Source organism: Prionailurus viverrinus, chromosome C1 (assembly GCF_022837055.1).
Source record: "Prionailurus viverrinus isolate Anna chromosome C1, UM_Priviv_1.0, whole genome shotgun sequence".
Classification (NCBI taxonomy): Eukaryota; Metazoa; Chordata; class Mammalia; order Carnivora; family Felidae; genus Prionailurus; species Prionailurus viverrinus.
This window is the reverse complement of record NC_062568.1, coordinates 170,548,208-170,565,121: the sequence shown is the minus strand read 5'-3', so window position 1 is coordinate 170,565,121 and position 16,914 is coordinate 170,548,208. Positions and strand designations below refer to the sequence as shown.

General features: G+C 52.6%; 1 protein-coding gene across 4 annotated transcripts in view; it reads right to left on the bottom strand.

Moving 5' to 3' along the window:
* The window catches only part of SSBP3 (single stranded DNA binding protein 3), a 164,408-nt gene that overhangs the window by 46,873 nt on the left and 100,621 nt on the right, over positions 1-16,914 (bottom strand). For all 4 annotated transcript variants that reach the window (XM_047871910.1, XM_047871911.1, XM_047871912.1 and 1 more), the window contains one exon: positions 1,834-1,923. In XM_047871910.1, the coding sequence (XP_047727866.1) occupies positions 1,834-1,923 (90 nt within the window). The remainder of the gene's footprint in view (positions 1-1,833; positions 1,924-16,914) is intronic.

Genomic DNA, 16,914 nt, shown 5'->3' with positions numbered 1-16,914 from the left:
AAGCATTTGAACGTCTCATTCCAAAGTATGGCCCCTCTTCCTGATGCCTTACCCCCAGCCAAGCCCCAGGCGATGCCTGGTCTGGGCTAACCTGGAGTCTGCACACCCATTTCTGAGGCTGTACCAATTTCCACCCCAGGGCAAGGCTCCAGTTTGGGCAACATGCTAGGAATGTATATAGATGCATGTGTGACCATCCAAAGCCCTCAACCGCCATCCCGACATCCCTCGCACCTCCCTCACCACCATCTTGGTGGACAACCCACTATTGCCGTTTTATGGGCAACACCCAAATTTCGCTGATTCCCGTCCTGGCTGGTGAGCAGTACGTCCAAACCCTTCTTCTCTCCCGGGGGTCAAGAGCAACCGAAATGTGAAATCTTACAAAGCAGAAGTGGTTTGTCCAGGTCGTCTCCTACCCAGGGAGAAAGTCCCCTTAACATCTCTAAGAGGGGTTTGTCCCCCCTTTTGCTCAGATGCCTTCATAGCAGGAGGCTCCACTTGCAGCAGCCTGCGTCCCATCGCTAGATGCACAAGGTGTGAGATTCTGGCTTACACCAAGCAAAAGTCTCCTTGGACTTTGCCTCAGGGCTCCCAGCTTTGAATTCTTGGGCTTCACGGAGAGATCTCGGCCTTCTTTTCTATATGACAGCTCCTTCCATATTCTTCTCCGAAAGCGCTAGCCTTTCAAAGGGGTGGGGGACAAAGGCAGATTCTCAAATCCAGCCACAGACAGGTTTCAAAGAATGAAATGTTCCACTCAAGAGCTTCATCCAAGGGGCGCCTGGGTGGCTCAGTCGGTTAAGCGTCCGACGCTTGGTTTTAGCTCTCAGGTCTTGATCTCACGGTTGGTGGGTTCGAGCCCAGCACCGGGGTCTGTGCTGGCAGTGCGACGCCTGCTTGGGATTCTCTCTCTGCCCCTCCCCCATTTGCTCTCTCTCAAAATAAATAAATGAACAAACAAAAAAAGAGCTTAAAGCAGTTCCTTCCAGCCCTGCACGCCAGTACCTCTCCAAAACAGCATTCCCCGGCCTCAGCCTGGTTAAAATGGGATGAGTCTCCCACCAACCCCCCACTTCCTAGAGGCCTGCAGAGATAGAAGGAGGAGGAGGCAGAGAGGGGACGGCAGCCACACCCAGCCCCAACAGAAGATGGAGCCCCCAGAGGCCCACAAGGTGTATTCTGGGGAAGGCCTGGCTCTCACTCCACGTGGGACCTGCCCCTGCCTCTGGCGGGCGGAGTGCGGGCCCAGATGCTCGTGGGATGCCGCCTGTGATCGCACTCGGAAAAAATCAAGTGGTTAACCAGAGGGAAAGGATTCCGAGACCTGCCAGGATGGTGGGTTTTTTGTTTTTTTTTAGATTACGCCTAAGGTTTGTAGTTTGGACAGGCAAAGTAAACAATGACAATGACAGCAGCAACAAAACAGAAACAAAGAACAGTTTACTTGTTGTTTTTTTTTTTTTTTTAAAAAGGCTTTTGTTATAAAAGACAGCTCTCTGAGGACTTGGAAAGGGGGGGGAGGGGCCCACCCCCGCCTCCCCGACCAGGGGCGGGCTGTGTCGTGACTGCAAAGCCGTTGTGAAGAAAACAAGCTGGAGCAGAAGTGACACGGCGCGTGCAGAGGGGGTCGGCTCTTCATCTCTTTTCTCCCCTCCTCAGGGTTTGCAGGGGGTGGAGAAAGGGATGGGAAGGGTCTGAACCAGCACACAGCAACTGTATTTAGACCATGGCAAACTGAGCTACTACTTACTTCTCTCTCCCTCCCGCCCGCCCGCCCGGGGCCTGGCCAGGAGTGGAAGGAGCACAGGGCCGAGGGGGCCCAGCACGTACCTGAAAGAAACCTGGCGGGATGGGGCCTCCCGGCATCCCGTCGTTGGGGGGAATGTTGCCAAGCACGGGGCTCGGGGCGGCTGCTGCGCTCTGCGGAGACAAGGAGGTGGAGAGTTAGGAGGCTGTACCCACCGCAAGAGACCTGGAGCTCTGAGCCTCGTCCCACGGGTTCTCCCGGTCTGCCCACGTCCTCCGCAGACCCTCCTCAAATACCACCTTCCCAGGCACGTCTTACTGGGCAAGTGACCAACTCTCTGAGCTTCTGTTTCCTCATCTCTAAAATGGGAGAACAAGGTCTCCCGCTTCGCGCACACACTGCAGAACAGAACAGTAGTGGGTGGCCAACATACAGCAGCCGTTGTGAATGGAGGGGTGCCCTGCCTCACCCACTCGGCAGCTTTATGAAGCTCCCACAGGGCGGCTGAGGTGCTTTACAAATGTTTGTGCCCTCTCCAAGAGGCTGCATGCTGTACAGAGTAGACCAATAAAGACCCACAACCTAATGCATAAACACAAATCCCTGCTGGGAAATGTCCCTCGAAAGGTTGAAGGAGGGCAGGGGTGTTTTGGGCCTGGTCAGGGTCCTGGGTGCCACCGAAGAGGAGGTGGGTCCGCCCAATGCAGGGACTGGAGGCACTTTTCTTCTTAAATGCTGCTATTCGGGCATTTACCTGGTACATCTGCCTCAACAAATGCCTCCTGGGGGTGAACAGACGTCGTTCTCCCCACCCTGGCCTCCTTCCAGACAATCTGTGTCCCACCTGCCACGTGGTCAGCATGTCTGAGCCTGGGCCCGCACGCGCCCAGGGTAAGTCACGGGCCTAGCACCCCACCTGGGCTGGTGCCCTGCATACTCCCCCACCGGCCCCCGCCCTGACCGACTCTAAACCTCCCAGGCACTTCCCCCCACCCCCGCAGGATGCCCACCTCCTACCTCAGTGTTGCCACACCCCACCCTCCCCGCCCGGGACTGAGAATTCGAGACTGAATCACTGACTGTCTCCCAGAGGTCTGACTGGTTCTCTGGGACAAGAGCCCCTGGGGTCAGGAAACGGACCACCTCTTTCTCTCCTACAAATGCAGAATTCACTTCTTGCCTTTCCTCAGCCAGGAAACAGGAACCAGAGCGCCTAACTTCCAAGGATGATAGAAGGAAATGAGGTAATGTGCGATTCCCATGAACACACTACATGGCAGCAAGATGAACAGACACCCCTGAGAGAATGTGTGGGTCGGAGCGCTGTTACCTCTACAAGCAACGGATGGCCGTGGCCAAGTCACTTGGCCTTCCCGCACTAGTTTCCTATAAAAAGTGGGGATCGCTGTTGTCCTGCCTGCTCATCGCGGGCGTGGAGGATTATGTGACAGGACGGGCCGTGTTCTGTAAACCGGGAAAGCCTGGTAATCTGGAAGCAAGGAGGGCTGAGTATGGGCATGCGCTGGGTGTCTTAACAGACCCGGGTGAAGAGACTGGGGGGTAACGGATGGGCTGGCTGTCCCGGCCCAACATTTCAAAATCATTCTGCCCACCGAAAAGCAACCCTCTCCATAATTACAGATCCTGCCAACCATCCTGTCGTGTGTTCCAAGCAGCCCCCAACATCACAAATTTGGTCTTCCCACTTTCCAGGTGTGAGCCCCACTCAGACAGAGGAGAGACCAGGCTGCCTCTGCCTAGCCCCCACCCCAGTATTATCTGGGTGAGGGCCACCTGGGGGAGTATGCCAGGCTATCCATTAGCTGCACTGTTTGTCTGTGGTTGGTGGTTCTGTGAAAATGCAACTTTTCAAGATTTACAGCCAACAATCATTCCCCGGGAGCAGGAGCAGAAAAGTTCAAAACAGGGGAAAAAAAAAACAAACCTGAAACAAGGTAAACAGGCACCTACGTTTGCTTCAGGTTCTTTCAGAGACCAGCTTTACATTTAACTCTTTATTCCTTCAGGAACTTATTTTGATACAGAATATAGATTTTACTCCTCAGGCAGCTGCCTCGGTACAATTTCACCCCACTCATTCGAAATCAGGAGGCAAAATTCTTACAAAGGCTTGGGTCTGTTTCTGCATTTTACTTCTGTCCTACATCTTTTGTAAAAATATTTTTTGTTTATTTTTATTTTTAGAGAAAGAGAGGGGCGGGGGGCAGAAAGAGAGGGAGACACAGAATCCGAAGCAGGCTCCAGGCTCTGAGCTGTCAGCAGAGATAGAGCCCGACATGGGGCTCGAACCCACGAACAACGGGATCATGACCTGAGCTGAAGTCGGATGCTCAGCCAACTGAGCCACCCAGGTGCCCCAATTCTGTCCTACATCTTTAACACTTCATTGTAATAGCTGGGAGTTTCAGGGTGTATTTTACTTTTTCCTTCAATTCTTCAACGTAAGTTTTCTGGCTTATTTTCACCTAGCTATCCCTCCAAACACAGATCATTTATAAAAGTCACCCTCCTACCAAACCAAAAAAGTTCATATGGGGTGCCTGGGTAGCAACTTCAACTCAGGTCATGATCTCGCAGTTCGTGAGTTCGAGCCCCTCATCAGGCTCTCTGCTGTCAGCACAGAGCCCACTTCAGATCCTCTGTCTCCCTCTCTCCTAGCCCCTCTCCTGCTCTCTCTCCCCCTCTGAAAAATAAAACACTTAAAAAAAAAAAAAGTTCATATATGTACACATGCACACAAATACACAAATCTACACGTATATATACACGTACAAATCTGAAGAAATGACCTGTTCCTCAGAGGCACCCTCCCAGGACACGGTCTTTCTCCAATTACTCGCATCTTGGTACAAGTCCAGCAGTTAACCAGGTGGGGGCAGAGGAGGGGGGTGGGGTGCGCAATGACAATAATCAGCAGGCAGGTGGGAGTAGGTGACACACTGGGAAAAACCAAAACCCTGCCTTGCTAAAGGCAACTAAACGTTTGATTCAACAAATGTAGCACCGTCTTGTTTGTAGGATGAGGACAGGGATAACAGAGTTCCTAAATGGCAAGTGCTTGGTGGTGCGCATGGCAGGAGCCATTGGGCCCGATGCTAGAGACCGGCTGGGTGCTTTCCCCCCCTCCCCGTCTCTCCCTGAACCCCCAGGTGGCCTCTGAGGTAGACACAAGCACCCCAGAGACACAAATATCTGCATGGAAAGAAAGCAGGCTCGGGACAACCCTCTCCCATCCGTCCTTCTCGGTCCAGACCTACTCTTCTCCAGCTGTCAGCCCAGAACAAGGCTTCGCTTTTACAGAAAGATCTGGAAAGCCTCACCAACTTGATTTCTTTAAATTAGCATTTATCATTTAGTACCCAACACTTGCTTATAGCACACGGCCAAGGAAAAAGAAAATTAGCCACCGTTTCTTGCGGAAGAATGTCAAGAGCACTTCCCGCTCTCATTACACAGCCAAAGAAAACACAAGTTTTTAACGAGTCTAATATTATATAGAGGTATCATCATTTAACCAATTTAATTAACAAGCATTACACTGGGGTTTGCTACCTTGGTAGTTACAAACTGGGATCCCTGGTATTCTGCCTTATTTTTTTGGATCACTATCTTTTGAAATGGTCTGTAGATCTACTTTTATGGTAAAATGTTCACCTTCTTTGCTTTCTGTATATTAGGTTTTTCCTTAATGATACAGAAGAGCTCTTTTTGTTTTTTTTTTAAAGATATAAGGATATTTTGGGGCGCCTGGGTGGCGCAGTTGGTTAAGCGTCCGACTTCGGCCAGGTCACGATCTCGCGGTCCGTGAGTTCGAGCCCCGCATCAGGCTCTGGGCTGATGGCTCAGAGCCTGGAGCCTGTTTCCGATTCTGTGTCTCCCTCTCTCTCTGCCCCTCCCCCGTTCATGCTCTGTCTCTCTCTGTCCCAAAAATAAATAAACGTTGAAAAAAATTAAAAAAAAAAAAGATATAAGGATATTTTATAATTAAAAAAAAACACACACACACAACTTTTTAAAATGAAAATTTGAACCTGGGAGCATGACTTCCAAAGGTTCCCTCACTGGGAGATCTCATTTCCCTATAAAAATCAGAAGTGAGTCAATGGTTCTAGGAACTGGGGGTGGGTGGTCCGTGGTCCTTTGAATGTCAGGGCTGGGATAACCATGGTTCCAGAACATGGATGGTGCAATTCTCTGACATCTGGGGGGAAGACAGATTTTTTGCTCTCCTCCAATGAAAGGAAGGCCATGTGAACAAGGATTAAGGTGGCAGGACGCTGAGGAGACAACTTTTATCATTCAAAGCCTCGTTCAGCAGCAAAACTAAACAAAATAATTAACCTGAATTATGACAGCTGTTGCTATCCTTTGATTATGACACAAACACGTGCTCCCAACGGAAAACTTCCAAAAGGGCAGAAAAGCACGAAGCAGCGAATGAAAAGCAGCAACCTGTGTTGGAGGGCGACCAGGGGGTTAAGAAGTAACGGCTACTTACACAACCCAACCCCAGTGGACCCTTCCTTCCACCCCCACACCTGGCAGCAGGGGCTGTTTCACCCATCTCGAAGATGTGAGGCATACAGCAGGTGTTCAATAAATGATTATGACTTTTATTATTCAAAGACCTGCTCAAACCTGGCCATCTGGAGCCAGGCCTTTCCGGATTGCTAGGAATCGGCCTCTCCCTGTGGTTTCCAGCTTTGAGTTAGAGCTCCATTAAGGCACTCAGCAAAGCGTCTCATGTGAGTTTTCTCTAAAAACACAGAACCCAAACCAAAAGCCCCTGACATTCACGGAGGCCTACAGCTGCCAGGGCTGTGGTGGGTACAGGGGATGGAGCCCTCCCACCGGAGCAGGAGAGTAAAGAGCACTGGATTCTGGAGCCAGAGACCTCCCGGTGGGCTCGGCTCCTTGCCAGGAGCCTCAGTTTCCCCACGTGTCCAATGGAAGGGCTAGACACGATCTCCGAGGCCCTTCTTCCAGGCTGTTCTTCCCAGCCTGGTCCACACACCCAGAGGGCAGGGACTGGAAACAGCAGCTCCTGCTGCAGGGGGACAGTTCTCTTTCCAGAGACTGCGAATTTTAACTCCTCTCTGTTCACTACAGAACACTTAAGAGATCAAAGATTAAAAACCACCCAGAAACCTCTTTGTTATCAGAGCCCACAGATAACAGCCGATGACATTTGAGATCCCCCCGCCAGGCCCTCCTCACCAACATTTATCCATATATGCATACATACGTGGACTAAAAAAAGCAGAATCAAATCAGGCATGCAGTTTGGTAACTCATGCATTTTTTTATAAAACTAACTTAAAATTCTTTTCTAAATAGAAAACAGGCCTTGCGCTGGGTGCCATGGCCCACTCCAGCCAGCTGCCTCCTCTGAGGCTCAGGGGTAGAGTCAACTTGGAAAGCTCAAGGTGCCTTCGGACAAGTGACCAAGGCCCCTCCAGCTCCCCTGCAAAGTAGCGTACTTTTGCTCACGGCCTGGGAGCTTTCCAGGGAGGACCGATCCCACAGCCCTCTCCCCTGAAGAGTAGGGTTTCTTTATGATCCCGTGGTGGTTACACAGCCGCCAGGGCTCGCTCGGGGGTTCACTGCAGCGTCTCAGCCCGCCCATGTGCTCCAGACGCACGCCAGCTGGTCTCACACATGCCATTCTGACTACAGGCATCCCTCACTGTCAAATCTGGTTTCCAATAGTGACCACCTTTGCCAGTGCTGGGCATCCCCAATGCACCTTCAACTAACCCACTCAACAACCCTGGAGTACAAACAGACGTGGCAAGTCCCAGATGTGGTGCTAGGCCCTTTCCTCGCTCTGTTGCAAGAAGTCCCCTGTGGCTCCAGGAACAGCAGGGTCATTGCAGAGGAACCGAGGGACAAGCTCCCAGGAGCCTGCCACCTCTTAGCTCAAAGCATCTTGTGGTAGGTGACAAGCACTCATGCTTCCTTTCCAGAAGCGTGGGTCTGGGCAGGGGTGTTTCCTACTAGGTATTATCTTCCGACCGCACCCCGAGAACCCTAGTTATCCTCACTCCACAAACTAGCCTAGGACCATCCCAACCCCCAGCCATTGTTCACTCTTTTTTAAAAATGATCTTCTACACATGAAGCTCCTGGAAAACTGGATAAAAACAAATGCTCGGAATGAACCACGGGACTCCTGCCAGCGTGGCCACGCCTCCTGATTTACAGGGCTGCAAAACGGAACTTTGTTCTGCAAATGCCCTCCCTCCTCGCCCCACCCCAATACTCAGGCGTGTAGCAGCACAGGGCCCACATGCGAAACCACCGAGCACAGCCTTTCTCCACTGAAACTCAACACAGGCCATGTGGCCAAGCACCCAGGATGCCACAGGGTGTGTGGCATGCGGCTGTGTGAACGCGGCCGGGAAACAGAGGTCACTCAGAGGAGTGAAGGCACCCATGCGCTGCCTACATGAGAAGGGCAAGTGAGAAACGGAGGTCTCTGTGGGATGCTTGTGTCCAGGAGAGGGAGGGATGCCTGAGCGGGTACCATCAAGACAGAGGCTTCAGCAATCTGCACAAAATACTGGAGCGACCTGGGTCCCTCTGGGCTGAGTTTCCTCCAGGGGATGTTCATCTTAGCAGGACAGAAACCGAAGATGTAGATGAGGGAGTAGAGACAGTGTCATAACCCAGGCAGAAAGGCCGAGACAGCGAGAAGTGGGGTCAAAAGAGGGAGAAGTCCAGGAAGAGGGCCTCTTCGTCTTATGCACAGACTGGAGAAAAGAATCCGTCCTGGAGGACAGGGGCTTGAAGTCTGCAGCTTGGAGAAAACGCAGAGCTGTTGCTACGTGAAGAGACAGAAGCAGCTGGCATTAAAAATAGGTTCAGATGACACACGGGAGTGAGTGACACAGGATCCCTGCCTCCAAATAGCCAGTGGGCTGTCACGTGGAAGCAGGAGTGGACGTGCTCTCTTGGTGCCGCGGGATGGCTCTGGGCCCAGCAGTAGATGCTCTGAGCTACAAAAAGCTTCTCTAGATCCGAGCATCAGAGTGAGCTGTCTCAGGAAGTGGTGGCCTCTGTTAACTTGGGGTGGCTCACAGTTGGGACACAGCAAGAGTGCACCACGGATCCAAATATGTGGGCTTGATCTCTGCTCTGCCAACTCAGAGCCATGCTGATGGTCTCAACCTCAGTTTCCCCTCTGTGAAATGGAAGAACCCCATTAACTACCACTGCCCGGTGTGTCCTGGGGATTATTATGACAGAAGAACCCTGGGGTGAGCGTCTCGGGACCAGGGTTCCCCCTCTGGCTGCAAATCACCTGCTGTATGCCTTGGGCAAGCCTTCCTGCCCCTGGCCTCTCTCTGCTCAGCTCCAAATGAGGCGGCTGAGGTCCTGTGGTTTCAACGATACGGTGGGCATCACACCGAGCTCTCAGCAGAGCAAACTGAAAAACAAGGTCATGTGTAGGCAGAAAAAGCCCCAACTTGCCACAGCCAGGCCATCGGGCCCAAGTGAGGGCCGTCCTGATGCCACCGCTTCTTCCCAAGTCCCCTGGGGGAGGGAGCAAATGCAGGGATGCAGAGAGGGGGGGTATGGAAAGAAGCAGTTGCCTTTCATCCTGACCCCAGAGATCAGGAGAGGGGAGGGGTGGGCCTGACTCCTCACATCCCTGCGGAAGAGGTCGTTTCTGTTTACCAGTAAGGAAACGGAGGCGCAGAGAAGCACATTATCATGAGTGGCTCTAACTTTAGTCTCTCTGTCCCTCCACTCCCCAGTCTTGGGTCCAGAAACCCAGAAACTGGGTCTCCCCACCAACCCTGCAATTCCCAGGGAGAGTTCTGTGTGCTCTTTGACGCTTGTGGAAAGAAACAACAGACAGATCATCACAAACGTGAGGGCAGCACAGTGCGGTTCTCTGTGTTTGGGATCATCCGTATGTTCTGCTCTTCTCCCTAAGCAGACGGACTTAACCCTGCTCCTTCCAGCGAACAGGTGACTAGCCTGGCCTTCAGCAAGGGGTGTGGTGGTGGTGCGTGTGTGTGTGTCTGTGCAGGATCGCACGAACTCGCTGAAGACTCTGCTGGATGTGACTGGCAAATTACCCTGAGAAGAGAAGGAGAAACAAGGTAGGTGGGAGCTTAAACAGGTTACGAGTGCTTTACACACGTCAGACGCACTCAGCAAACACTGGCTCCTGGGGCCGTTGGGACGCGCCGTGCCCGCCAGGGCGGCAGATGACAGCGCGCGGCCCTGCCCTCAAGGTCTGGAGGATGAAATGAGCCGCGGTGACAGAGAACTGAGGGGTGTGGGAAGGTGCTCCAGGCGGGCGCTGCGAGGCAGGGATTAGGGGGATCAGGGAGGCTTTATGGAAGAGGTGGCACTCAAGCCAGGGCCTTAAAGGACGGCAGGACTCGAAGATGCGGGTGGTGATACGGGGTGAGAGATTAGTGCTGTCATCTCAAGTCTCCCGGGGAGGCAGGCCTCTGACAGCCTCTCCTTCAGAGTGCAGAGCCTGCCAGGCCTCCACCTTCTCAGAGCTCCATGCCAGCCCGGTTTCTGGGGTGGGGTGGGGGGGAGGGGGGCCTGGGGCTTACTCACTTCCCCTCCTCAACAGGGGGCTCTTCCGCAGGAGGGAAGTCAGCCGCCCACCAGGGCTGAGAAGGCTGCCGCTGCTGGCTGAGCTCACCTGCTGGCTGAGCTCACCGGGCTACACTGGGCACAGCTTACCAGTTTCTCCCCTGGGAGCCCCCAACAACCCAGTAGGGACTCCAGATGAGGACGTCAAGGGATCTGACCAGGGTCACACAGCTCGGATGGGCAGAACTGGAAGTCAAGCCAGATGTGCTAAAACCAGGGCCTGTTCTCAGCCACGTCACAGCTTCTCTGGTCTCCGTTTTGAAGCGGATGCTTCAAGACGGCCCCCCCGGGAACAGAGAGGTCCGGGTTCGAGGCCCAGCCCTTCCATTCTCCAGGAGTCGAGGTACTGGGCACCCTGCTTTACCTTTCAGAGCCCAGTCATCTGTAAAGGAAGGAGCCCTCCATCCTCTGCAGAGGTGTGGGGAACTTTAAACATGACTCTCAGGCAACGGGTTCAGCCTGAGACAGGTGCTCCGCAAACAGAAGCCCCTGAGCCGGAGACACAGCACCAGGCAGACAACAGACATGTTTAGTTTCCATGAGTCCATGAACGCAGAGCACACGGAAGGAAAGGGAGTCAGGAGTGTCGGGAGACATCGTCTACCACTCAACAGAAGCCACTCTTCTGGAGAGTGGCCTCGCCCTACCCCACGTTAGAAAAATCTGATTTCATTTTTTAAGAACGAAACAAAGGCATGCCAGTCAGAACGTTTCCAAAAGGAGAACTGGCTTCCTTCCCTGTGCTGAGAAGGCCACGGCCACCATCCCACTGGGCCTTGCCCATGCATCCCAGGGAGCACCCAGCTTCTTCTGGGAATTGGATCAAAGGGTACCGTTTGTGTATAAGGTGGAGCCCCACATAATTAATACCTGGTTACACCGTGGAGGCCAGCCAGGGCACCCTCCTCCATGTGCAAACACCTCCCCGGCTGGGCCGCACGGCATAGGACACGGGTGCCTAGGCGTGTACACGCAAGACAAGGGAGATTAAGGGCTAGAGGTGCCCCCGCAAATGAACAGCACAGAGTGGATCAACAGCACGCTATTTGCACAGCACCGATTTTCTTCTTAAAGAGAGATGAGCTTCGCGGCCCCAGTTTACACCATTAGCCGTGCCCCACCCCCTCCCCCCCTCCACACACACAGTCTTAAAGGAGCTACTTACAACCGCAAACATGTCATAGTAGGCCAGTGACAGCTCCTTAACAAGAACACTGGCAGTTGCCTCTGCAAAGCGGAAAATTCCCTGGCGTGGACCCACACACACGCTCAGTTCCAATGACAACTTAATCCTGCCAGGACTGAGGTGTGCAGGGAACAAAAAAAAAAAAAAACAAAAAACAAAAGAAAAAAACCGCCTGCTTCTAGAAACTTTTAGGTTTAAAAGAAATCATTAAAGGCATGACCCTCAGAACACACCTCTCAGAAACGGGAGCTCACACTTTGTTCAGCTGGCACCGAATTTAGTGGGGACAGAGTCACTTGCCCTCGGCTCCTCCTCTGCTGTGACAGGACGACTGTGCAATCTGCAAAGTTCACTGGGGTCCCCTGTATCAAGTCCAGAGAAGCTGACACTTGGCTGGGAAGGGTGTATACAGGAAGGGGCCAGGAGGGAAGCTACTGAGTAGCCCACCACTGTGGTTTGCACGGCTGGCGCGCGGGCTCAGAGCTGAGCAGATGCCACCTAAGCCTTTAAAGCATGCACTAATTGCGCTAATTTAGCTAACAGTCTCTGTCCCGTCCCCCACCCCAGTCAACCAGCATCCTCTGCTACTGCTGGAGAGATGCAAGCTGTTGGCTTTAGTGTTATTTTGTCAGCCATTAAACGATTCATCGGAGTCATTAATTGATTTATTACTGCTGCCTGCTCAGAGGGTTTAGCAAATAAAGAATGATGTAGGTCACAACTCAAAGGAAATTGGACCAAACACCACCACGAGAAGCTGGGCACTTAGAGAGTCTGCCACTGTCCACTCGGGCACCCCTCCACACACAGCTGTCAGAGGGGGGACAGCACAGCTGGCTCTCCTGCCTAAAATCCAGGTGCCAGGCTGCCTTCTGCTCAGGCGCTGGTGATGCCAAAGACGTAGAAGGCCGAGAACCTTGTCCAGAGGCCCCTGGCAGCTGGCTCCCAGAAGCCTGCCAGGCACGATCACCGGCAACTGAGTACAAGGGGGAGAGAATCCTACACTGGCCCCTAACCAGTGGGTGCTGGCTGGCAACGGCTGGGCCTACGTCTCAGCCCTCCAGGGCACAGGGGAAGCCAGGGCTCTACTCCTCTGGAGGTGACATGCTCCAGCCACACTCCCTCCCTCCCTGCAGTGCCCGCAAGACTGAGGGAACAGCAACAGCTGATGGTAACAGGTGCCTCCTGATGCCTGGCCCTTCAGGATTATCTCTGACCCTCTCGACAGTTCTAGGAGGTAGGTGGCATTACCATCCCTGTGCTGGAGGAGAAAACAAGTTCAGAGAGCTGACCTGCTGTACTTACACAGCAGGCCAGGGAGCCGTTCGAATCCTGGGATTCGAACCCAGGTCCACCTGACTTCAAAGTCCACCTTTCCTCCCCTCTACCACACTCTTTGGCTGATACAGCTCAACCTCAACAATGACCTCGACAAAAACTAGCTGGGTGAACAAGAGGCAGGGCAGCCCTGTCTCGGAGCCCCAGGTGTCTCATTTATAAACCGACAAAGTTAAGGTGGGTGAGTCCGGAGGACCCAAAGAGGAGAGGGAAACTGCAGGACTCAGGTCCTTCTACCGGCCCGGCAGTGCCGGCCCGTGAGATGCTGATGGCTGGGCCATGCTGGCAACAGAGGCCACACGGCCCAGCGCCCCCTTGCTGCTGTAGAACGGTCCTCATGCTGGGAGCCAGCTGTCCCCTGGCTTCCCCTGCCACCCCACCTGCCCCTCAAGCCCCGGCCTAAATGCAGCAGGCCCAGGAAGGCTTCCTAGGACCAGGCCAGGTATCCAGTGGTATGCAATGAATGTTGCTGCACTAGATCAGCCCAGAGAGAAGGAACTCTCATCCTGCCTTGCTCCCAATTCCTGGGGTTGTGAGCAAACATGAGAGAGCGGTGTTGAGGTGAGGAAACTAGAATGGTCATTTTACAGAAATGTTAACACTTCCAACAGGAGTGTTTATAGGTTCACAGATTCTGTGTGTGTGTCTCTGTCCCTAAAGCAGGAAAGGTAATAGCTCTGATATCCTGTGTCCCCAAGGAACCAAACACAGCCAGTCTGGTTGACTCGAGCTCTGTGATTACAGGAATCAGCCCCTCAAAGCCACATCACACCCCCACCCTGCTCAGTGGCACTGCAGGACAGAGCCCGCCCCAGCAAGCCTTCAGAGGCCCCCAGGGGGGACTGTTTACTTTGCTTCAAGAGTGATGCAGAGGGGCCGAAGAGGTAGATCAGGTGTATACCAAGAGCTGACCTGCTTCAGTCCCTGACACAGCCCCAGCCCCCACACCTAGGTCTGTGGCCTGCCGAGGACCAGGGAGTGTTATGGCACAAGGCAGGGCGGCCTCTTTGGAGCTCCCCCACAAAGACATCTACAGATATTTCTTGGGTGTCTAGCAGGGGTACAAGACAGGGCTTTCTTGCTAGTATCGCCCCACCCAGAGCATCCCAGAACACGTATCCTTTGGGATCCTAGTGGGGAAACCTGCTAATGGGGTGGGGCCAGGAGCCTGGCCTGGAAGGACCAGTGATGACCTAACTGGTCAAAGGCTTCTGGGAGATAGGGAGAGTTTATCTACTGAGAACTCTGACCCAAACGTGGCTTCTGAAACAGACCCAGGATTTCCCATAGAGGTGGTCCGTCCCCTACTCCATACGGCATTGAAGCACAAAGGAAGGTCTTTATAGAGACGTTCATCCGGGTCCAACAAATGAGATGCTTTTAGTCCCATGGAGAAAGAATAACCTATTATTACATGCACATATTTAGTACTCCAGCTAACAAAAGCCTTCCTTTCACCCATGTTTACTTGATGAACATGCCCAAGCATCCTCTACACAGGCCGGTCCACCCCTCTGGAACACTCCTCCGCGCTCTCTCCATGGGTGATACCTCTTCGTCCTCTATGTGTTCTTCATCGCAGCACTTGTCACATTGGACTGTTAATTCCTTATTCAAGGAGCCAGCTGTCTTCCCAGGGACAGGGGCAGGAAGGGTGTACATAGCACAGAGAAGGTGCTGGCTCAGTAAATATTTTTTGGATGGATAAAGTCCTTGTAGAAATCCTGCTTTTCAAGAATAGTCACCATGTCTACAAGTAAAATTCTAGGACTCGCTAACTCAGTCACGTACTTACCATTTGGCTACATCCATACAACTATTCTGTCCCCTCTAAACAACAACGTAACAACACATACACCACCACCACCACCACCACCACCACCACCCCCAGGCTAGTTTTAGGACACACTGTTCCCTCTGGCTGTAAAACCCAAGCTTTGGGTATTCAGAAAACCTGGGTGCTGGTGTTGCTTGGTCCTTGCTGGCAAACGACTTGGGCAGGTCACTTCTCATAGAGGTACTGGTCAGGTCAGTAAAATGGAATCGTCTTTATACCTCTCCCTCCCAAGACAGCTATGAATTAGCTAAAGCTAACATCTGGGCAAAGCACTGGTAGTTGTGGGGCAATGACAGAGAGCAGGGTTGCCTCAGGGAGCTAAATCCCCATCGCGTTCCTACTTTGGAAGAAGTGGAGACTGGGCCCAGTAGGCTGGGTGCAGTGAGTGGATTCGAGTAGTCTTAATGAGTTGCTAAGATCTGGCTGCTTCTATCAGCCCTCTCAGCCCAGCCTCCCTTGCACCTCCAAAGCAAAGCCTGTTGGTTATTCTCAGATAGGCTGCATGCCCTGGTCCTCCACCTCACTGAAGACAGATGTCTGCTCCACTGACCAAGAAGCCACTTTTTCCACAGGCTTCTTGACAGGGTTGAGAGAACCTGCCTTTGGAGCTCAGGGACAGCAAAGGTGGGAAGAGCCCCTCCTTGGCCTAGTCCGGAGACCAAGGAGGACAGCAAGGCAGAGGTCCCAACCTGAGACATCGTTCTCCGTGTCCCACAGACAGGAATCCTCTGCCAATCTGAGGATGCCCGTCACAGCCGAACCCTCCAAACCACGGGTTTCTAAAAGACACGGTTCCCGCCATCAGAGACGAGCCACAGAGCAAGCCCTGAGCTCACTCAGGAGGAATGCGTCCTCCTCCTCCCTGATTCAGTCCCTCACTTAACATGAAATGAGAACTTGAGAAGGGCAGAGAGGAGAACGAGGGCAGACGCCAGGCTCTCCGAGCCCACAGGGACCTCTGGTTGTACCCCTGTTCTGCTCCCTCCCTGTGCTTACCATGCCTTGGGAATGGCTCCAGCCGCTTACCAACCAGATCTCAGGTCCTCCACTCCTAGGGACACTTTCTCTCCCAGACAAGCTCCCTATCACCTTCCATTTATCTACCTATAGGTGGAGTAGGTTCATGAGCTAGAACTCAATATTGGAAGATACCAGTTTCCACCTGCAATTGTCTCGCAAGGCATCCAATGGAACGTTCGATGACAATGAACTCCTAACCAAGGACTGCTGTGGTAAAGTACAGAGAGCAGTGGCATGAGGGCTCCAGCTCCCCAGCTCACTCAGAGCGGCAGGCACTTCCCCCTGACTCAAGAAGCTCCCCCAATACAAGACAATACGTCTGCTGGGGTTGGCATGAGACTTACAGCAAATAAGGAGATAATAAAGGGCCATGATCTCATGTTAGTCCCCCTCTCTTCCCCCCACTCCAACCTCCCTCTTTTCTTGTGCCCAAGCTTCAGCCTCTCTGGTCCCCAGCCTTTGCACAGACCATCCCCTCTACCCAGAATGCCCACAACTCCCTGCCACCATGTCAGTCCCTCCACCTGCCCCTTGGGCCACCCTGGGCACTGGGCAGGATTTTTTCTGTCTTCCAAGCCCATGTGAAACTCTACCTGTGACTCTTCCAGTATCTTCTACATGGCCTTATCGTAAGGACAAAAGCTATCTCCCTTCAGGACTGTTGGTTCCAAAGAACAGAATCCACATATTTACTATGACTAATAATCAATAACTATCGCACGACTGAGGACTATGAAAGAGCTTTTTGGACAAAGCTAGGCCTTGGCTCTTCTGGGTAATTTCTTTCTTATTTTTCTCCTTTATAAAGAAGAACAGAACAAACTTTCATAAACCCAAATATCAAAAAGGACAAAGAGGGGCCTTATCTTCCAGTGTTTCTCTGTTTTTCTCCTCAAGCAATCACTGCAGGAGAGAAACATGGAAACCTTGAAGAAGGCTTGAATTTGAATCTTGGTTCTATCCTACCTTGAAACTCGTGAGTCACAGAGACATGGCAAAACTATCTTCAATGGATGACTAAGCACCCCTCTCTGCTGCAAATGTGTCTAAAGCTGTCTGTTTTTCCTCTATTTTGTCTAATTTCATTTAAGTCCCTGGCCTGGGTCTTCTCCACTGAAGATAGAAGTTTTTAATTAGATT